This window comes from Anolis carolinensis, unplaced genomic scaffold (assembly GCF_035594765.1).
Source record: "Anolis carolinensis isolate JA03-04 unplaced genomic scaffold, rAnoCar3.1.pri scaffold_10, whole genome shotgun sequence".
Taxonomy (NCBI): domain Eukaryota; kingdom Metazoa; phylum Chordata; class Lepidosauria; order Squamata; family Dactyloidae; genus Anolis; species Anolis carolinensis.
This window is the reverse complement of record NW_026943821.1, coordinates 18,266,835-18,287,512: the sequence shown is the minus strand read 5'-3', so window position 1 is coordinate 18,287,512 and position 20,678 is coordinate 18,266,835. Positions and strand designations below refer to the sequence as shown.

Genomic DNA, 20,678 nt, shown 5'->3' with positions numbered 1-20,678 from the left:
AACCCACAATATCTGCTTTGAACTGGGTTATCTGAGTCCACACTGCCCTATATCCCAGTTGGCGCTAAATTTGCAAATACAGTAGAGTCTCACTTATCCAACATAAACGGGCCGGCAGAACGTTGGATAAGCGAATATGTTGGATAATAAGGAGGGATTAAGGAAAAGCCTATTAAACATCAAATTAGGTTATGATTTTACAAATTAAACACCAAAACATCATGTTATACAACAAATTTGGCAGAAAAAGTAGTTCAATACGCAGTAATGCTACATAGTAATTACTGTATTTACGAATTTAGCACCAAAGTATCACGATATATTGAAAACATTGACTACAAAAATGCCTTGGATAATCTAGAAGCTTGGATAAGCAAGGCTTGCATAAGTGAGACTCTACTGTATCACTATATTGTACTATACCACAATACCATGTTATTAGTAGTAATACAGTGTTCCCTCACGACTTCACGGTTCGCATTTTGCGGTTTATCAATAAACTCTAAAAGAATATTATAAATCATAATAAAATAACAATTTACAGCCTAAGGAAGGGAGGAAGAAGCCGAAGGGAGAGAAAAGGAGCCCAAGCGTCAACGGGAGAAGGAGGCAATTTATCAACACATGATTGGTTGATAAAGACTTAAAATAGTGTATAACTACTAAAATAATGTATAAATATTAAAATAAATATAGCGTACCTACTTTGCGGATTTTCACTTATTGCGGGTGATCCTGGAATGACCTTGGAGGGCTGCATCCGCCCCCCGGGCCTTAGTTTGAGGACCCCTGAACTTGATCATAGAATCCTAGAGTTGGAAGAAACCTCGTGGGCCATCCAGTCCAACCCCATTCTGCCAAGAAGGAGGAAAATCGCATTCAAAGCACCCCTGACAAATAGCCTCTGTTTAAAAGTCTCCCAAGAAGGATCCTCCACCGCACTCCGAGGCAGAGAGAGTGTTTCATTGCTGAACAACTCTCACTATTAGGAAGTTCTTCCTCATGTTCACGTAGAATCTCCTTCCTTTTCTGTAGTTTGAAGCCATTGTTTCACGTCCTAGTTTCCAGGGCAGCAGAAAACAAGCTTGCTCCCTCCTCCCTATGACTTCCCCTCACATCTTCATACATGGCCCTCATCATGTCTCCTCTCAGCCTTCTCTTCTGCAGACTAAACATGCCCAGCTCTTTAAGCCGCTCCTCATAGGGCTTGTTCTCCAGACCCTGGATCATTTTTGTCGCCCTCCTCTGGACGCTTTCCAGCTTGACAACATCTCCCTTTACCTGCAGCGCCCAGAATGGGACACAGTGTGATTCCAGGTGTGGTCTGACCAAGGTAGAGTAGAGGGGGAGCATGACTTCCCTGGATCTAGACACCAGACTCCTATTGATGCAGGACAAAATCCCGCTGGCTTTTTGAGCTACCACATTGCATTGTTGGCTCATATTTAACTTTTTCCCCACGAGGACTCCAAGATCTTTTTCACAAGTACTGCTATCCTGTATTCTAGCTTTTGTCCCTGTTGAACTCATTTTTTTTAGTTTTGGCCCATCATCTCTCTAATCTGTTAAGATCGCTTTGAATTCTGCTCCTGTCTTCTGGAGTATTCGCTCTCTCTCCCAATTTGGTGTTGTCTGCAAACTTGATGATCATGCCTTCTAATCCTTCATCTAAGTCATTAATGAAGATGTTGAACAGAACCAGAACCAGGACGGAGCCCTGCTGATGGCACTCCACTCGTCACTTCTTTCCAGGACAAGGAGGAAGCATTGGGGAGCTCCACCTTCTGGCTCCAACCAGTTCCTATCAACCTTTTCTCATGAGCCCAAATTGGTCCATGCATGGAGGTATGATATGGATGATCTCATAAGACCATAGGTAAGCAAAGAGAACTCCAAAGATCATCTAGATGGTCTCATTAGATCATCGGTAAGGAAAGGGACCCTCAAAAGCCATCTAGATGATCTCATCAGGCCATCAGAAGACCATAGATAAGAAAAGGGACCCTCAAAGATCATCCAGATGTTTTCATAAGACCATAAGTAAGGAAAGGGGTCCCCCAAAGGCCATCTAGACAATCTCATAAAACCATAGGTAAGTTAAGGGACCCTCAAAGGCCATCTAGACGGTCTCATATGACCATAGGTAAGGAAAGTGACCTCCAAAAGCCTTCTAGATGGTCTCATAAGGCCGTAGCTAAGCAAAGAGATCTTCAAAGACCATCTAGACGATCTCATAAGGCCATAGGTAAGCAAAGAGACCTCCAAAGACCAGGTAGACTTAGGTCAACCCTAAGTATAAAGTTTAGGCCAGGGGCCAGGTAAATGACCTTGGAGGGCCTTAGTTTGGGGACCCTGATATATACAATAAGCACAATAATTGGTATGTGGATGTATTTCTATTTACAGCAAAAGAAGCTACCACTCCTTTCAAACATATCAGATTGCTAACAGATTCCATAGTTTAATAAAGGACTTATAGAGGAGTTCATAAGTGACTAATATTTTAGCATTTTAATGTGTATTATATCTATTGCTCAGTACATTCAGTTGCAACTTAAAATCAAACCTACCCCCAAACATTTCAATGAGTTATACTGGAGCAAGTGGAAGCAACTGAAGGCTGGCCCAATACTCATTGACTGGGGTGGGGGTGTGGTTGCTTTGTGGACATTTTCCCAGTGCTTGACTAGTACTGTCTCAGTTGTTCCCAAGGAGGAAGGGAGGGAAGGCAAAGGTCAGGCTGAGGAGGGCCAGGAGTGGTGGCAGGGCTGCTGCCCCCAAAACCCCTGCCCCATTGAGGTGGACCTTGCCATCCAGTCGCAGGCAGCTGGCCCTGGGTTTGGCTGAGCAGCACTCTTGGTAGCAAGGGCCCTTGGATCCCATCGCACAGGCTGTGCCCGTCCCTGGGCAAACTCTGCTGCAGCCGGCCACAAAGGTGGACCCGGATTTCTTCATCTGGAAGGACGAAAGAGATGTTGGGGGTCCCATTGTGCCCCAAAAGAGGGAGAGCCAGGGCTTGGTTCAAGGGAGGCCAGTATGGAGGGAAGGAGTCAGTCCCCGTTTACAAGGCAGGGCAGAATGGGGTCACTGGGTTTCATTTTTAGCCTGAACCCCAAAGGATCTGTCCAAGGTATTGCATTGTTTTTCAAAACAGGTTCAGTTCCTGTGTGTGCCTTCAAGTTACCTGTTGACTTAGAGTGACCCCCATGAATTTTATAGGTGTTTTTTTAGGGAAATAATAGTCAAGAGTTTTGCCATTTCCCTCCTCTGAAATATAGCCTACAGCACCTGGCCCTTGTTGGTAGTTTCCCATCCAAGTGTTAACCAGGACTGACCCTGCTTAGCTGTCCAGATCGAACATGATTTATTGCTTTTAAAGTATTTAGAACCATGCCGTTCAAAATACATATATAAAACACTATAATACCACTTCGCCATTTTGTTTTCATGTCAGGAGTGACATGGTGTGAGAGAATTGGCTGTCTGCAAGGATGTTGCCCAGGGAACGCCCGGATGTTTTGATGTTTTTACTATCCTTGTGGGAGGCTTCTCTCGTGTCCCCACATGGAGCTGGAGCTGATAGGCCAGGCTGTGGCGCAGGCTGGTTAGCAGCCAGCTGCAACAAATCACTCTGAGTTCGAGGCCCACCCGTGTCTGCGTCTGTCTCTGTCTCTGTTCTATGGTTATGGCATCGAATGGTTGCCTTATATGTGTAATGTGATCCACCCTGAGTCCCCTTCGAGGTGAGAAGAGCGGAATATAAATACTGCAAATAAATAAATAAATAAATAAATAAATAAATAAATAAATAAATAGAAGGAGCTCATCCACGCTCTCCCTGGGTTGGATTCGAACTGGCAACCTTCAGGTCAGCAACCCAACCTTCAAGTCAGTAGTCCTGCTGGCACAAGGGTTTAACCCACTGCGCTACCGGGGGTTCCCAACTTTGCCATGAATCTATTCAATAAAATCCTATTTAATGTATTGAGATAGAAAGCCTCCCTGATATCATCCCAGCCACAGAGCTGAGTTTCTGAGTTCGTGTTCCATTTTTTTACTGTCCCTGAAGTTGTTTAGTTGAGGAGTGGCCTCATCTGACAGCCAGCTTTGGGAGAACGATATGTTCTCCTAGTGTTTTTTGAATATTGCCATGTGTGATATTAAAGTTGTGTGTATGTACCTTCAAAATCACCTGTTGACTTATGAATTTCGTAAGTCCGTGGGCTTTGCTTCCCTGCTTTTCACCCTCCTGAGGCCCACAAGGGAAGGGGGAGGATGCGTTTGGAGCAGGCCATTCTGACAATCCTAGCCGGGGTCAAGGGATGGGTCGGTGGCAAATGTGTCATTACCTCACAGAAATCATAGCCGACATGGCAGCTCGTGGAGGATCTCTGGCTTAGGTAGCACCCTTCTCCATGGCAGGTGAAGTGGCCGCACACTTTGCCCTAGGAAGCCAAAGGAAGGGATACAGGAGCCATTGGTGGCAATGCCAGTGATGCCAGTGTTCCCACTGTGGTAGCCATTGAGGCCATTGTAGAACCAGGGAAGAAACACCTACATTTTGGGGGGCTGCTGTAGTGGTGGTGGTGGTAGCGGTAGTGGTGGCGGTTGTGAGAACTGTAGTAGTGGTGATGGGCGATGGGTCACCTGGAAGAGAGAGAGAAAGAGGCTGGTCGAAGTCTTGGAGAGATGTGGGTGCCCTTGGGGGCATCAGGAGATGGGTGCAAGGAGCCACAGGTGCATGGAATGGGAGAGCCCATTGGGCGACTATAGTACCGTATGCCGTGGCATTGAGGCGTAGACAGTTTGGGGCACCACAACACTCCATAGTGCAGGGCTCCAGGCTCACACGGCTGTTGGCCCCACACATCACTGCGGCGCTGCCGTTCCCACACTCGCTGCTGCACCCGGCTGCGTAACTGGTGCTGTTCACACGGATCAACTGGTGTGGGGCAGGGAAGAGAAGCATTAGCAGAGGACCATTTTAAGGAGGGCCACTTGTGTGTGAGTTCGTGAATATGTTTTGCAAATATTTTTGTGTATATATTTTATGTATTTTTGTGAATAGTTTCATGATTGTTTTTGTGAATATGTTTGTGTATTTAATTTTGTGAATATTTTGTGAATATTTTTGTGAATATTTTTGTGAATAGGTTTGCAATTATTTTTGTGAGTATGTTTTACAAATCTTTTTGTGTATATATTTTATGCGAATATTTTTGAGAATAGTTTCATGATTATTCTTGTGAATATTTTTGTGTATATAAATGTGTAAATATTTTGTGATTTTAGTGAATATTTTTGTGATTATTTTTGGTGAATAGGTTCGTGATTATTTTTGCGAGTATGTTTAGCAAATATTTTTGTGTATATATTTTATGCGAATATTTTTGAGAATAGTTTCATGATTATTCTTGTGAATATTTTTAAGTATATAATTTTGTAAATATTTTGTGATTTTAGTGAATATTTTTGTGATTATTTTTTGTGAATAGGTACATGATTATTTTTGTGAGTATGTTTTGCAAATATTTTTGTGTATATATTTTATGCGAATATTTTTGTGAATAGTTTCATGATTATTTTTGTGAATATGTTTTGCAAATGTTTTTGTGAATGTTTTTGTGTATATAATTTTGCAAATATTTTGTTATTTTTGTGATTATATTTGTGAAGAGGTTCATGATTATTTCCAAATCTTTTGTGTATATATTTTATGCAAATATTTTTGTGAACATTTTTGTGTATACAATTGTGTATATAATTTTGTAAAGGACTGGGCTGTGGCGCAGGCTGGAAAGCAAGCCAGCTGCAACAAATCAACAAATCACTCTGACCAAGAGGTCATGAATTCGAGGCCAGCCCGGTGCCTGCATCTTGTCTCTGTCTCTGTTCTATGTCATGGCATTGAATGTTTGCCTTTATGTGTGCAATGTGATCCGCCCTGAGTCCCCTTCGGGGTGAGAAGGGCGGAATATAAATGCTGTTAATAAAAATAAATAAATAATTTTTTTGTGATCATTTTGTGAATAGGTTCATGATTATTTTTGTGAATATGTTTTGCAAATGTTTTTGTGTATATATTTTTGTGTTTATATTTTATGCGAATATTTTTGTGTATATATTTTTGTGTATATATTTTATGCGAATACTTTTGTGTATATATTTTATGCGAATATTTTTGTGTATATATTTTATGCGAATATTTTTGTGAATATGTTTTGCAAATGTTTTTGTGTATATATTTTACTAGCTGTGCCAGGCCACGCGTTGCTGTGGCGAAGTATGGTGGTATGGGAAATAAACTATTGAGGAATTGGTGGTAGTTAAGGTAAAGGGTCAAGGTTTTCCCCTGACATTAAGTCCATTATAAATGGGTTATATAGCTGTGTGGAAGGGCCTTGAGTCTACACTGCCATATAATCCAGTGCAAATTAGATAATCTGTGGAAGAGGCCTAAGAGAGGCCTAAGTCTGCCTGCCCCCTGGGCTGAGTTGGTTGCTAGGAGACCATGTGGGCAGAGTTCTAACTGGCAGCAATTGGATAAAAACAATTATTCCTTTCCCTCTAATTAGGACTTTATTTTTCTTTTCTTTTTGTTGTATCAACCTAGAGGCATGGATGATGGATTGTGTTGTCAAATTTCGAGATTGGGGGGCCTGTAGTTTTGTTGTTTTGTTGGTCGCTGTGATGCCATCACTCATTTATATATATAGATGTGAATGTTTTGTGAATGGTTTCATGATTATTTTGTGATTTTTTTTGTGAATATGTTTTGTGAATAGCAGTATGTGTCCCTTCATGGCCCACCTCTGACTCCAGGGATGTAGCTCAGGGATCTAAGGAGACCCCCCCCCCCTGCAAAAACTACCCCCACCCAGGAAGGCAAAGGCCCAGACCCTTACCTCGCAGTGGGAGGCATTGTGGCAGGACTCCCATGAGCTGTTTCCATGGACCACCACTGCCGCCTCCTGGTAGCATCTCTCGCCAAAACACTGGAAAGCCTGGCAGGTCAGCTGCAAGGAGAGCAGGAGGAGCTGGGCTTCCATCTGGTCTCAGACCAAGAGTGGCTGAACTACCAAGCCACTGGACCCTGACCCAAAGCCCTGCCCCTTTGGCAGAGCCCCCTCCCTGCCCCACTCTGGTCAGGGTTAGTATTCCTTACAGGCATCACAAGCTCTGCTGACAACCCAGAGCTGCTGGAGAGAAGTGGGGTGATGTTGGTGAAGGGCTCTGAAAGAGAAGGCGTTGAGTTGGGGGCAGAAGGAAGAGGCCTTCCCTTGCCCTCGTGCACCTCGTTCCTTTCCTCACCCGCAGACGCATTGGGGTTCCAGGAGTCCGACTGCAGCGCAAGGCAGAACAAGAGGAGAAGGCCTGGAGAAGGAAGGAAGAGGATGGAAAGCCTAGACCTGAACCCCAAAGGGATGGTCTTTCTTGCCCTCCCTCTCCGATATGTTCAGAACAGTGTCTCTTACCTTGAGCTGGAAGGATCCAAGACATTGGCCGCACCATCGTGAAGCAGAACTATAAGGAAGGGGGCAAACACACAAAGCGAGCACTTTATAGCCCAGGCATGTGCAAACTTCAGCCCTTTAGGAACTGAAATTGGAATATTTTCAAGCCCTAGATCAGGCAAGGGTAAACTTTGGCCTTCCGGGTGTTTTGGACTTCAACTCCCACCATTCCTAACAGCCTCAGGCCCTTTTCTTTTCCCCCGCAGCCGCTTAAGCGGCTGCGGGGGAAAAGAAAAGGGCCTGAGGCTGTTAGGAATGGTGGGAGTTGAAGTCCAAAACACCCGGAAGGCCAAAGTTTGCCCATACCTGTTATAGCCTCTCCCACCAGGTTTTGGCTGTGAGGGAGCTTTCCAAGGTGCTGAATCCATCTGTCACTGTCTCAGACTTGACTTGCCCTTGGCTTGCCGGGATGCACGAGTATCGTATGCCAGATGGCTAGCAATACTGTTGTTAGTCTCCCATCCTTCTCAGAGTGTCTCCCCATATACTGTTCTGCCTCTCCTGCAGATGGGCCTTCCTTAGTTATAGGCCAAGCTTTGAAGGCACACAAAGCACAACTGCATTTCTCCTTTGAAGGCTTAAGACTCTCTTCTTTGGGAAACCCTCCTTGGAAGACGCTTGCTCAATCTGCTTTTACCAGAGCTTTCTTGCAATTACTGTATATACGCGAGTATAAGCCTAGTTTTTCAGCCCTTTCTTAGGACTGAAAAAAAAAAACCTCCTTGGCTTATACTCGGGTGAGGGTCCTGGTGGGCTTATATTCAGGTCGGCTTATACTCAAGTATATATGGTATATTTATTATTTTTCTCTATCATTATTGGTATTGTTACATTTATTATTTTACTCTATTAATTATAATTATAATTTTTTTCGTGTCAGGAGCAACCGGAGTTGCTTCTGGAGTGAGAGAATTGGCCGTCTGCAAGGACGTTGCCCAGGGGACGCCCGGATGTTTTGATGTTTTACCATCCTTGTGGGAGACTTCTCTCATGTCCCCGCATAGAGCTGGAGCTGATAGAGGGAGCTCATCTGCACTCTTCCTGGGTGGAATTCAAACCTGGTAGCCTTCAGGTCAGCAACCCAACCTTCAAGTCACTAGGCTTTTATCCCCTAGGCCACCGGAGGCTCCATAATTATAATTATAACATTTATTATTTTACTCTATTATTTTTGTTACTTTTACATTTATTTTACTCTATTTTTATTTTTATTAATACATTATTTTACTCTATTATTACATTTATTATTTCACTGCATTTATTATTATTACATTTATTATTTCACTCTATTATTAAAAGGATACATAAGCACATTTACATTGAAGAAGATGAAAATAATGATTTAATCACAGTTGAACAGTCATATCTTAAATTACAGTTTGATGTAATGATTCAAAAACATTTCAATTACTGATGTCTCAATTGATATAATTTTATTGGTATCTCAGCTTATACTGGAGTCAATGTTTTCCCAGTTTTTTTGTGATAAAATTAGTGTCTCGGCTTATATTCGGGTCGGCTTATACTCAAGTATATACGGTACTTTATGATCTTCTCATTAATAGGATACTTAACAGCTTACATCCGCTTACTATCGTTACTTCTTAAAAGATTTGTAAGCAGGCCATCTGTGTTTTTGTTCTTGGATGGCTGCCTCAATTGTAGAAAACGGTTAAATTACGAAACCATTAAAAAGGGAAGCACAAAACAGGGCCGCTAATTACTGCCGTGCTATAAAATCTAACAAGCAGAGACAGTTATTTATAAGCCTGCCAAGGTAAGGTTGCATTTCAGGCCACGAAAGTGCTTTCACAGCAAGGCCACGGCTGCTGCTTCCCATCCCCGGAGACGTTGAGCAGAGAGGCTCCAGCAAAGACAGGCAGATGGACGGACAGATGGACCAGTTCAGGAAGGCTGCCAACAAATCCCTGGATCCTTCACAAGACCCCATGGGACTAGTGGCTGCCATGGAGCCTGGAAAGAGACAAGTTAGTGGCCCAGAGCAGCTCCCTCAGGGACTCCAGTGTTGGCCCAGCAACAGCGCATTTGGCAGAGACTTCAGGGAAAGCACTGGATCAGCCTCCTTCCTGCCTCTTGACAACTCAGGACCAACAAAGCCCTCTGCAGCTTTGAGGGAGGGTAAGGGGTCCTCCCACCCAGCATTTGCCCTTCCCCTGCTTCAGCCACCAATTTTGAGATACAGGGAAAAACAAGGCAAGTCATACGCTGAAAAGAGATGCCCAGAAAACCACTGACTCTTCCAGAGGCAACTCCTTCAAGGGCATTCACTGCTCCAAGTCAGTATCAAACCTGAGGACTGGATTCAAATACATACAAGCACAGAATATACACACACCCCTGAGTGAAAGGAAGGGAGGGGGTAAAGAATAGGAGGGTGCATTCAGTGAAGGCTAAACACAGGGAGCACTTTCTCCAAACATTCTTCTCGTAAATAGTTCAAACCTGGAGGTTCTTTGTGGCTCATCTTCACATCCAAAGTCAGTCACCCTCCAACTAAGGAGGAGGCAGAGAGGGCTGGGGCTGAGCCGTTTGGGTTGTTCATGGCTCATGACGGAGGTTTCCCACTGCAACCTGACTTGACCACCCTCTCCCTCTCCCCATTTCCTCAGCCTGTTCTTCAAAAGACCTTGACTCCCTGGGCACTTACCTGGCTTGCTTCTCACCTGCAGGTAGCCCTGGATGCCTGAGCAACACCAGCCTTCAGCACTGGCACAGAGGATGCCTCCCGCCCAGGAAGAGGCGGCACCAACTAGAAGATACAGCTGAGGGCAGGTGAGGAGCCAGAGGAGGAGCATACTCTCTGGTTCTCTGGGCAGCGAGTCTCTCCCTTTCTCCCCTACCCCCCAATCCACCAATGCCCTGTGTTTCACTCTGTCGCAGCTATCAAACTGGGGTTCCAAACTCTCAACCCCTTCTGCGGAAGTTGCACCCTTCATCCAAGGAGAAAACCCCAAAACAAACTGTCTTTTAGTAAAGAAAGATTTATATAAAACTATATACAAACATAACAGTCCTTGGCTTTTATCAGCAGCTTTCAACTGGCGAAACAAAATGTTATCTTCAAGCTTTCTTCAGCTCCACTTCAACAGCTTTCCAACAGCAACACCATCATCGTCACCAGCATCATCTTCACATTCACAAGATTTACTCAGTCTCTATTAATAGCCCTCAGTCTTTAGCAGGTGTCTTGATTGCTGCTGGTCATACATGGATAGGACATGATTCTTACAAACACTTATCCATTTTCACATAAGAAATGACCTAAATAATATAAAACTCTGACACACTCATCTGTGCATATGTCAGACCTGCAGAAAAGGTCCTGAACTGCACCAGCCACTGCCTGATGAAACACAAATCATGCTGAAGACACTTACTTTCTGCCTTTAAAACAGTTGTTTATTTCTATGAATTAGTTGCATACAAAGAAATGTCTGAGACCCCGCCCTGCTCTCTGGATGCCTGACAGCTCAGGTCAGGTGGACGCAGTAAAGCCAGGGCAGAAAGGGAAAGAATGCGGAGGAGCCCTCAATTGCCCACCCTTCTTCACAGCAGGCCTTGGCGCTTCAGGTCTTCGTAGGTCTTCTTGTTGACCACATTCCCGCTGGAATCTTCATATTCCTCCTGAGGAGAAAAAAGGAGTGAGAGGAGAAAGGAAGAAAGGATACATCTATTGGGTGTCCAAGCATGGAGGTCATTGAGGGTGTGAGCAAGAGGCCTAGATAGGGCAGCAGGACTGGAACACACCAAGACTTACAGAGCCCAAGAGCAATCAGATGCCCCCAGCGAGCCTCCTGAAAGGCCACCCAATAGCCATCCCTTTGCTTCCGAGGGACCCCAAGGCTTGTCCTCAGAGCCATGCTTCAGCTACTCCTTCAGACTGTCAGGCACAGGTCCTCATCCTTCCTCCCATCGGAGGACCTTCATGCCATGACAAGAGACTGATAGGCACCCCTATTAACAGAGAGTTCATCAGATTCTCCCAGCTGTGATGACCACAGGGGACTTTGGGATACAGGAGCGCAGACACTCCTACATTCCACCAACTCGCAATCACCATCCCTGCCCCACAGCCCCAACTGACCTCTGTGTCTGGCTGCCACCGCTCTGAAGCCTTCTGCTGTTTCAGCTTTGACCAGACTGCAAGAGACACAAGAAGAGGGTCAGGGCCACTGCCCCCTGACAGAAACACAGCTGCCTCCAACACCAGCAGAAGAGGGGCTGTGTGCCCCCCAATCCCAATCAGGGTTCCTGTATTGTCTAGCTGCCTGACCCAAACTACCCCCCAAATGGCACCTGGGGGTCAAGAGCAACCAGAGACACAGCAGTTGCCCTCAGAGAATCTCTCACAGCTGCTGCAATTGAATACAGGCTTATGGCAGTGGTGGCAGCAACTGCTCCAGGACCCCCAAGCAGCTGGAAGAGGGGGAAACTTGCACTTACGGGAGACAGCATCCTCAATCTGTGTGACATTGGCAAAGTGAGCCGTGTTCGGGATGCCCAAGCACCGCATCCCATGAGCATGACGCCACTCCTGCAGAGCAGAGAAAGGCATCAAAAAGAGGGTCAGGAAGGAAGGGCCCATCCAAGTTGTTTCCAGGTAGCCACAGAGGGCCTGATGAAGAGGCACAAGGAAGAGTGGCCTCATATTCCTCTCTTCTGCATGGCAGCCAAGCCCACAATCCAGGCCCACACTCCTTGTCAAGGACAATACAGAAAGAACCCCAGCTCATGAGACACATCTTCCCCATCCCACACTGGTTTGCCTCCTTGTAAACCAAACCGCCCTGACTCTTCTGGCTCGCCTTGCGCCTCTTCCCAGCCCACCACAATGCCTCTCTCGCCTGACACTCACTGCAAAGTGCCGCTGGAAGGCCTTGGGACCCCGGTACGTGTAATTTCCACAGATCTCACAGTTGTAGTTGATGTTCAGGCCATGGAGCTTGTACAACCAGTAGGGGATGGGCTGCAAGAAGGAAAAGAGAAAAGGAGTGACCCTGCGCTGCCCCCAAAGTGGCCCACTCATCCCCACCCCCCAATCCCTCCAGTGACCAGCAGGGGACTCACCTTGCCATCCCATCCCAGGGGCAGGTTCTTGGGGTTGTAGATGATCTCGTTCTCTTCATCCTCGCTCTCACTCTCGCTGATCTGCTCCTCCTCTTCCTCCTCCCGCTCCTCCCCGGTCCGTGCCTGTTTGCGCTGGACGTTCTCATGGGTCAGTTGCCGCTGCTCCTGCAGAAGGGGGCAAAGGGTGCGGGCATTGGCAAGGCAGTCCTGTCCTGGCCATGAGGTCCCAAACAAGGCTAGGCACCAAGGGAATTTACCATATTTATATCCCACCTTTCTCAACCCAGAGGAGACTCAAGGCAAGGATAAGGGAGGGGCCTTGTGACTTGAAGGTTGGGTTGCTGATCTGAAAGCTTCCAGGTTCAAATCCCACCCGGGGAGAGCGCGGATGAGCTCCCTCTATCAGCTCCAGCTCCATGCGGGGACATGAGAGAAGCCTCCCACAAGGATGATAAAAACATCAAAAACATCCGGGCGTCCCCTGGGCAACGTCCTTGCAGACGGCCAATTCTCTCAGAACAGAAGCGACTTGCAGTTTCTCAAGTCGCTCCTGACACGAAAAAAAAAACTCACCCCGAGGGTCTCCACGTATTCATAGATCTGAGCTTCCAGGAAGGCCAGGTCCCTGTTGCGCTCTGTGTCTCTGCAAAGACAACAGTGCTGTGATGGATGCGCTGCTCTGGCAAGATGCCAGGGCTGCCCCCCAGAGCCCAGAAACAGCTGACCACAGCCATTATGGGAAGTTGGGCACATGGAGCCTACTCACCGCTTGCTCCCCTTTGTCTTGGGGTTCTTGGCAAAGAGGGAAGAGTCAAGGGCCTCTAGGGACTTTCCCTTGGTGCTGAACAGCCTCTGGGCACGTTCCTCTAAAGTACTGCTCAGGAGGGAAAGAAAAGGCAAGACCACAGAGTTAAGTCTCTGTACTTTGGGGTGGACTGTACCTTAAAGTCCAGCTAAACTGTCCCAAAACCCTCCACTGGGCTGATGGGAATCCGGCTCATGACTCACCCCCCACACTTCAGACCCAAAGCCAACAGGGCAGACTTCAGCCGATCCAATCCGAGGGAAGCCAGTTCCTGAGACATAAAAGCTCAGAGTTAGTGGGAGTCAGACTGGTGCTTAGCACCTCCTCTGCAGGGCAACCATGTACTCAGTAGAAGCCAAGGGATGGAGGGAAAGGATAATTGTAGGTCCATCACCACCACCCTGCCCCTTCCTCTGACAAGAAAAAACTCAAGGACGCAAACCCACCTCCCAGGAAGAGAAGGCCGAGAGGTCCAGGTGGGCCCCCGCATGGGTGAGGGCGCTGCTGGTCTCTTTCTGCCAAAAGACCACAAGAGACAAAGGTTACTGGCCAAAGGCCCTCAGTACACTTTGGTCCAGAACCACCTTAATTGGGCAGCCCAGCAGGGACAAGCCTGGAAAAGGGTCTGCCCCAGGTCTCTGTTCCAAGTTGCCAAAAAGGCCCCTCTGCCCATCCCTGCTCACCGGCCATCCAGGGAATGTGCCATTGTCCCATTTCTTTTCAAACTCTGCCTGGATTTTGCCAAAGAGCTCATTTTGGTCTAGCAGCGGCTTCACCCGGTCTGTGTAATCCTGAAGGTATTCCAGGAGCATCTCTAAGTACCTGTAATGGGAAAACACTAAGCATGTTGACTGTATGCCTATGCAATAGAGAAAGCATCATGAAAGACGAGCAAGACTCCTGGCAGCACCAGAGGAGCCACATAAACCATAGGCCCAGGCCTTTCCTTTCCTCTCACTCCCCAAAATGCCTGATTGCACCCACCTTCTGTACTCTGCATTTTTTCTCTCCTTGGGAATGTCAAAGAGCTGGTCAAAAGTAGACAGGTACGTGATGTAGTCCAGTTTCTGCAAAACAGATCATTCATCGCTATTACCACTATTATAATTACTATTATTGTCGCTGTTATTATTGACAAGAGAGAAATTATTTGCCTTTCTATACAGCACTAGACTCTTAGTTCAGGGTGGGGAACAGTGTAGGGACCAGAAAGAAAGGAATAAAAGCCAAGCAATGCCCTGCTCCCTGCCCACATCCAGGGAACTGCAGGCATCTATCTCACCTCCGAGGCCTTCAAGTTAATGTACTTGAGATAACAGTCATGCAGGTCCAAATAGCGGCCATATCCTTCTTCATCAGTAAACTCTACAAGGTCTGCCAAAAACAAAGAAATGCATCTGGAAAATTGCCCATGAAGGAAGTGCCCTTTCTCTCCACTCCGTCTGCACTTCCTTGGCTTTGCTGCACCCCAGCCCATCCACTCCAGATTCTCTTATTCATTTATTTATTTACTACATTTATATGCCGCTCTTCTCACCCCGAAGGGGACTCAGAGTGGCTTACAAATCAAATGTACATACAATATATTATTAGCATAGCACAATATAAGCAATTAAATTACTATATTGTACTATATAATTTTATGGTAATATTATTAGTAATATTACATTTAATACATAATATATAATTAATATTATATTATGTTATAAATTAGTATAATATTGTATTACATTATAATATTATTATCTTGAGAAGAGAGATGGGCATCAGGGCAGGGAGGGAAGCCAAGGGGTGATTACAAAGCCTTTCAGGCCTCAAACGTACTCTGGGCCTCTTCACTGGGGTTCTCCCGGGCCTTGAGGAACTCCTCAAACTCCACTGACATTGGCACACAGATCTATAGAAAAGCACAAAATATTGTTGTATTCTTTGGAAGAAAGAGGGGCAACTGGGGGCAGCCAGGTTTTCATTGTTTCCTAGATTCCTGGCCAACCCCTACGAGCCCTGACACAAGCATGAAAGCTGCTACATCGCCACACATTTGGCCCCAAACCACTTAGAGAACACTCCCAAATGTAACCAATAAATTAAAATGGCTCTGATTTCACTATGTAATAAAATCTGATTTTTTTTCTGTTCCTAGTTTGAAAGTGTTATTTCCTGTTTAACTGTGTGGTTCCTACTTTGAAAGTAGTTGTCCTACTCCAGAAACAACTTGGTTTTTCTGGCTGCCACAAACTCTGTTGAACTGGTTGGGACTCCATGAGATATTCATTGAAAAACTAGAGTAAAATGTGTTGCTGCAAAATGTCCCTCCCACATAGACAAAGTTTTTGCAGTTTAATAAACATTTTCCATGTTTTTATGACAGAACCAATTAGGAAATGACATTTATAACCCAGGAACAAAAATTGTGTCGCATGGTGTTTTGTTTCAGGCCTTTATTGGGTGTCCATTGGTAGAACGGGGAGCAGCTGCCTGTCCTGCAGGCCCTCACCTCATTGGGATGCTTCCGGTGGAACTCCTTGATCTGCTTGAGGCGGTTGTAGAATTCGGCAAACTCGTTGGGTCCTGAGATGGCGCTAAGCTCCTCCTTCCGGAGCCTGGGGGGCCACAAAAAGGTGGAGAAATGAAATGGATTGTGTGCTTGACAGAGAGAAGAGAAGGGTGTTGGCTCTCCTGCCCAACTGCACATTCAGAGATTGTTGGACCCTTCTTCCAGGTACCCATGGAGAGCATCAAGGGTGGCTTGACTGCAGCAAAGGTTTGGGGAGCATTTGTGGGGAACCCCAAGGAGTCACCCCTTCTTTCCCCCAAAGGCCACAATGCCCCTGCCCTTCCCCACCCATGGAACTGCCAGTCGACCCCTCCATTCTCACCCGTCTTTGTCGTCGTACAGGTCACGCAGGTTGCCGCTCACCTCCATGTAGCGCTGCAAGAGAAGGAAGGCTCTGCCATCAGGGGGGGGCGAAAGAGTGGGCTGTGTGGGCTCGAGGCCCAGCTGCAGATGCCCACCTTTCCCCCAAAACTGGGTCTCAAAATATTTGTAGTATTCTCTAAAGCCAGTGCTTGAAAATGTTACTGTCTTGGAACTGTAGTTCCTGTTCTGCCTTTAACTTTTCCAAACTGTGGCAAAATTTATATCCCTTTTGGCAAGGAGAGGAATGGCTTTTTTTGGTTGTCTTTTTTTTTGGCTGTCAAGCAAATTGTTTTGCTGGCTTCCTTAAGCTTGCAGTAGTTCATCTACTCAAGTAGAGGCCAGGAAGAAAAAATGACAATGTCTACAGACCATATCAGGAGCGGGAGGGGGCCACGTCCAGAGAAGGACCACCAAAATGGCCAAAGATTTGAAAGATTTGAAAACTATGACTCCCCCTGAGGAGCAGCTGAGGGAGTGACAAAGGATGTTCAACTGGCAGAAAAGGTCTTGTCCCACCAGGCGCACTTAAGACAGAGGTGGGACCAAGAGGAGGGCCTTCCTGGTAGATCTTAAAGCCCGTGCCAGTTCTAGTCTTCAAAGCAGCCCTGCCCCTTCCAACTGCTCATCTCAATTTCTAAGCCAAAGAGCCGGTGTTGTCCGTAGACGCCTCCAAGGTCATGTGGCCGGCATGACTGCATGGAGCGGTATCTATTGGTCTACTCACATTTGCATGTTGTCGAACTGCTAGGTTGGCAGGAGCAGGGGCTAACAGCGGGCGCTCATTCCGCTCCCGGGATTTGAACCTGGGACCTTTTGGTCCACAAGTTCAGCAGCTCAGCGCTTTAACACATTGTGCCACCAGGGGCCTTTATTAAAAAAAAACCTCCCCACTAAAAGCAGTACCTATTTATCTACTCGAATTTCTGCTTTCAACCTGCTAGGTGGGCAGGTGAGCTGGGGCTAACAGCAGGTGCTGACCCCGACCCGGGCTCAAACTGGCAACCTTTCAATCAGTAGGATTTTTCTAAGCCTGCTGTGCTAATCCTCTTTCTCGGGAGGATTGTGAGCCGAGGCTGTCGGGAAGGCTTGGACCACAGAAGGAAGGAAGAGGGAAGGAGAGAAAGACAGAAAAAGTAGTTCAATATGCAGTAATGTTATCTTGTAATTACTGTATTTACGACTTTAGCACCAAAATATCACGATATTTTGGAAACATTGACTACAAAAATGGCTTGGATTATCCAGAGGCTTGGATAAGCGAGGCTTGGATTAGTGAGACTCTACTGTATTAGAATATGTCAAATGGACAGGGTAAAAATATTGAAAAGTTTGTAAACACATGCACTCTGGCTTTTGTACATTTGCAAAGGAAGGCAAAAGTGGATTTTAGGGAAGCTGCAAGAGGAATAATTTAAGCAATTTACAAGGGTAACTATTATATGGCATAAGTATCACAGTGAGTAGGAGCCCCCAGTAACGCAGCGGATTAAACTGCTGAGCTGCCGAACGTGCTGACCGAAAGGTCGAGGGTTCAAATCCAGGGAGTGGGGTGAGCTCCCGCTGTCAGCCCCAGCTTCTGCCAAACTAGCTGTTCAAAAACATGCCAATGTGAGTAGATCAATAGCTACCGCTTCGGCAGGAAGGTAACTGCGCTGTGCTAATCCTCTTTCTCGGGAGGATTGTGAGCCGAGGCTGTCGGGAAGGCTTGGACCACAGAAGGAAGGAAGAGGGAAGGAGAGGGACGGGGGCTGGACTGGATGGTCCCACGGTCCCACGGTGTCCTCCCTCCCCAGGCTCCCCGGCGGTGCCTCCACTCACGTCCTGCATAGCTCGGGTCCGGTGGTCCGAGTTGATTTGGTCCCGAAGCTGCAGAGAAGAGGAAGAGAGTGAGAGTGAGGGAAGAGGAGAAAGGGCCAGTGGGGAGTACCTCCTGTTGGAACCCAAGTTTCAAGTCCTCAACGAGGTGCAGTTAGTTTTGAATAGTGTAAGGCAGGCATGGGCCAACTTGGGCCTTCTCTGCAGGTGTTTTGGACTTCAACTCCCACCATTCCTCACAGCCTCAGGCCCCTTCCTTTTACCCCCCAGCCGCTTAAGCGGCTGGGGGGTAAAAGGAAAGGGCCTGAGGCTGTGAGGAATGGTGGGAGTTGAAGTCCAAAACACCTGGAGAGAAGGCCCAAGTTGGCCCATGCTTACCTTAGCCTATGCCTCCTGTATAACTAACTAACCGTGGTCTTCCGTGTCAGCATCTCCTTGACCATGACGTCCATCAATCTCTCCCGCTCTTCGTGGTAACGCCGCTGCTGCTCCAGGATGGTCTCCATGGCGGAGCTGGCGGCGAAAGGAAGAAGAAGCCCGGCCGGAAGTTGCGCGCGCGCCTCAGGCAGAAACACCCCCCCTTATTTATTTATTTCCGGCCGCGGTCCGTTTGCAAGAAGTTCCTCCCGCCCCTGGGAGCGCACGCAGAAAGGTTCCGCCGCCTCTTCCTTCCTAACTAACTAACTCAATCAGAGAGGTCAGCCATAGCAGAGCACTTGATGAACCAACCTGGACACAGCACATTATTTGAGAACGCAAAAATGCTGGACCACTCTCATCTCTCAACCACCATGTCAGACTACACAGAGAAGCCACTGAAATCCACAAGCGTGTGGACAATTTCAACAGAAAGGACGAAACCATAAAAATGAACAAAATCTGACTACCAATATTCAAAAAACTCTAGAATCAGGACAGTAAAGAACAACACTCAGGAGATAGGGGAATTCCAGACAAGAAACAATCAGGGCCAGCTAACACCACCCAACAAAGGATTGCCTCAGCCAGGAAGCAGACAGGCCACAAAGCTGCCAGACTATTCGATGCTAATCAAGCTGGCCAATTGCAGCATTCACATTTGGCTCAGGCAGACAAGAGTTATTTTCCCCCCTCTGGACTTTCCACAGATATATAAACCCTGCTTGCCTAGTTTCCAACAGACCTCATAACCTTTGAGGATGCCTGCTATGGATGTGGGCAAAATGTCAGGAGAGAATGCTTCTGGAACATGGCTAGGTAAAGGTAAAGGTTTCCCCTGACGTTAAGTCCAGTCGTGACTGACTCTGGGGGTTGGTGCTCATCTTCATTTCTAGGTCGAAGAGCTGGCGTTGTCCGTAGACACCTCCAAGGTCATGTGGCCGGCATGACTGCATGGAGCGCCGTTACCTTCCTACCGGAGTAGTACCTATTGATCTACTCACATTGGCATGTTTTCGAACTGCTAGGTTGGCAGGAGCTGGGGCTAACAGCGGGCGCTCATTCCGCTCCCGGGATTTGAACCTGGGATCTTTTGGTCCGCAAGTTCAGCAGCTCAGCTCTTTAACACACAAGCTGGCCAATTGCAGCATGCACATTTGGCTCAAGAGTTATCCCCCCCCCCCCCCCCAGATATATAAACCCCGCTTGCCTAGTTTCCAACAGACCTCACAACCTTTGAGGATGCCTGCTATGGGTGTGGGCAAAATGTCAGGAGAGAATGCTTCTGGAACATGGCCCAGAAAACTCACAGCAACCCCGTGGTTCCGGCCATGAAAGCCTTCAATAACACGTTCCAATGGTGTCAAACCGCATCTATAGTGCAGTGTCGCTGCAGCCCGTCAGGTCTGAAGCTTAAGAGGCTGTAGCCGAAAGTGGGGTCATTCTTCCGCCATTGGGAAGCAACGTCTCAGTGTTGTCTGAGGCAGGTAGGTGGCATAGGGCAGCCTCACCGGATGCCTTGGCAGCCCCTTTGCAGGAGGCTGTGCTTGTGGTTGGCTTCCTTTCTGGCTCGGGTGGCACCAAGATGAACCTATCACAAGGCTTTTTTGGCAAGAGTGGCCTTTACCTCCCTCCAAAGCTGAGAAGGTGTGACTTGCTTAAGGGCACCCAGTGGGATTTGGACTCTGGTCTCCCACTCCAGTGCTCTAACCACTCTGGCCTGGGGCTCACTGGGGCCTCTGGGGAGAGACACCAAGGGGGTGGTGTCCACTCCATAAATGCCAGGATATAGTGAGGGGGGGCCGAAGGTTGTGCATCGCAACCTCTGCAGGAGCAGCAAAAGGGAAAGCTAAGTTACAGTAGAGTCTCACTTATCCAAGCTAAACGGGCCGGCAGAAGCTTGGATAAGCGAATAGCTTGGATTATAAGGACTGATCAAGGAAAAGCCTATTAAACATCAAATTAGGTTATGATTTTACAAATTAAGCACCAAAACTTCATGTTATACAACAAATTTGACAGAAAAAGTAGTTCAATATGCAGTAATGTTATCTTGTAATTACTGTATTTACGACTTTAGCACCAAAATATCACGATATTTTGGAAACATTGACTACAA

General features: G+C 46.9%; 2 protein-coding genes across 4 annotated transcripts; both read right to left on the bottom strand.

Annotated features, from left to right (window-relative positions):
- Nucleotides 1-2,488: 2,488 nt before the first annotated feature.
- On the bottom strand, nucleotides 2,489-10,772 carry LOC103280538 (uncharacterized). 3 transcript variants are annotated; one of them, XM_062962509.1, is made up of 9 exons: nucleotides 10,183-10,772; nucleotides 7,476-7,524; nucleotides 7,312-7,374; nucleotides 7,166-7,233; nucleotides 6,906-7,016; nucleotides 4,777-4,942; nucleotides 4,559-4,647; nucleotides 4,350-4,445; nucleotides 2,489-2,955 (listed from the first exon to the last, which is right to left on the bottom strand). In XM_062962509.1, the coding sequence occupies exons 2-9, from the start codon at nucleotides 7,510-7,512 to the stop codon at nucleotides 2,698-2,700; spliced, it is 888 nt and encodes a 295-aa protein (XP_062818579.1). In that variant the 5' UTR covers nucleotides 7,513-7,524; nucleotides 10,183-10,772; the 3' UTR covers nucleotides 2,489-2,697. The 3 variants fall into 3 exon arrangements, with proteins under 3 accessions (XP_062818579.1, XP_062818578.1, XP_016852604.2); XM_062962508.1 differs by having other exon boundaries at nucleotides 7,166-7,374; XM_016997115.2 differs by lacking the exon at nucleotides 10,183-10,772 and having other exon boundaries at nucleotides 7,166-7,374; nucleotides 7,476-7,638.
- A 140-nt stretch (nucleotides 10,773-10,912) lies between these two features.
- On the bottom strand, nucleotides 10,913-18,713 carry sf3a3 (splicing factor 3a subunit 3). The gene is made up of 17 exons (XM_003226895.4): nucleotides 18,553-18,713; nucleotides 18,146-18,193; nucleotides 16,287-16,339; nucleotides 15,905-16,010; nucleotides 15,232-15,304; nucleotides 14,690-14,781; nucleotides 14,392-14,474; nucleotides 14,091-14,229; nucleotides 13,854-13,922; nucleotides 13,611-13,678; nucleotides 13,369-13,476; nucleotides 13,176-13,245; nucleotides 12,603-12,767; nucleotides 12,391-12,501; nucleotides 11,979-12,069; nucleotides 11,620-11,675; nucleotides 10,913-11,159 (listed from the first exon to the last, which is right to left on the bottom strand). Exons 1-17 carry the CDS (start codon nucleotides 18,646-18,648, stop codon nucleotides 11,082-11,084), a joined length of 1,506 nt encoding a protein of 501 aa, XP_003226943.1. The 5' UTR covers nucleotides 18,649-18,713; the 3' UTR covers nucleotides 10,913-11,081.
- Between the last annotated feature and the right edge of the window lie 1,965 nt (nucleotides 18,714-20,678).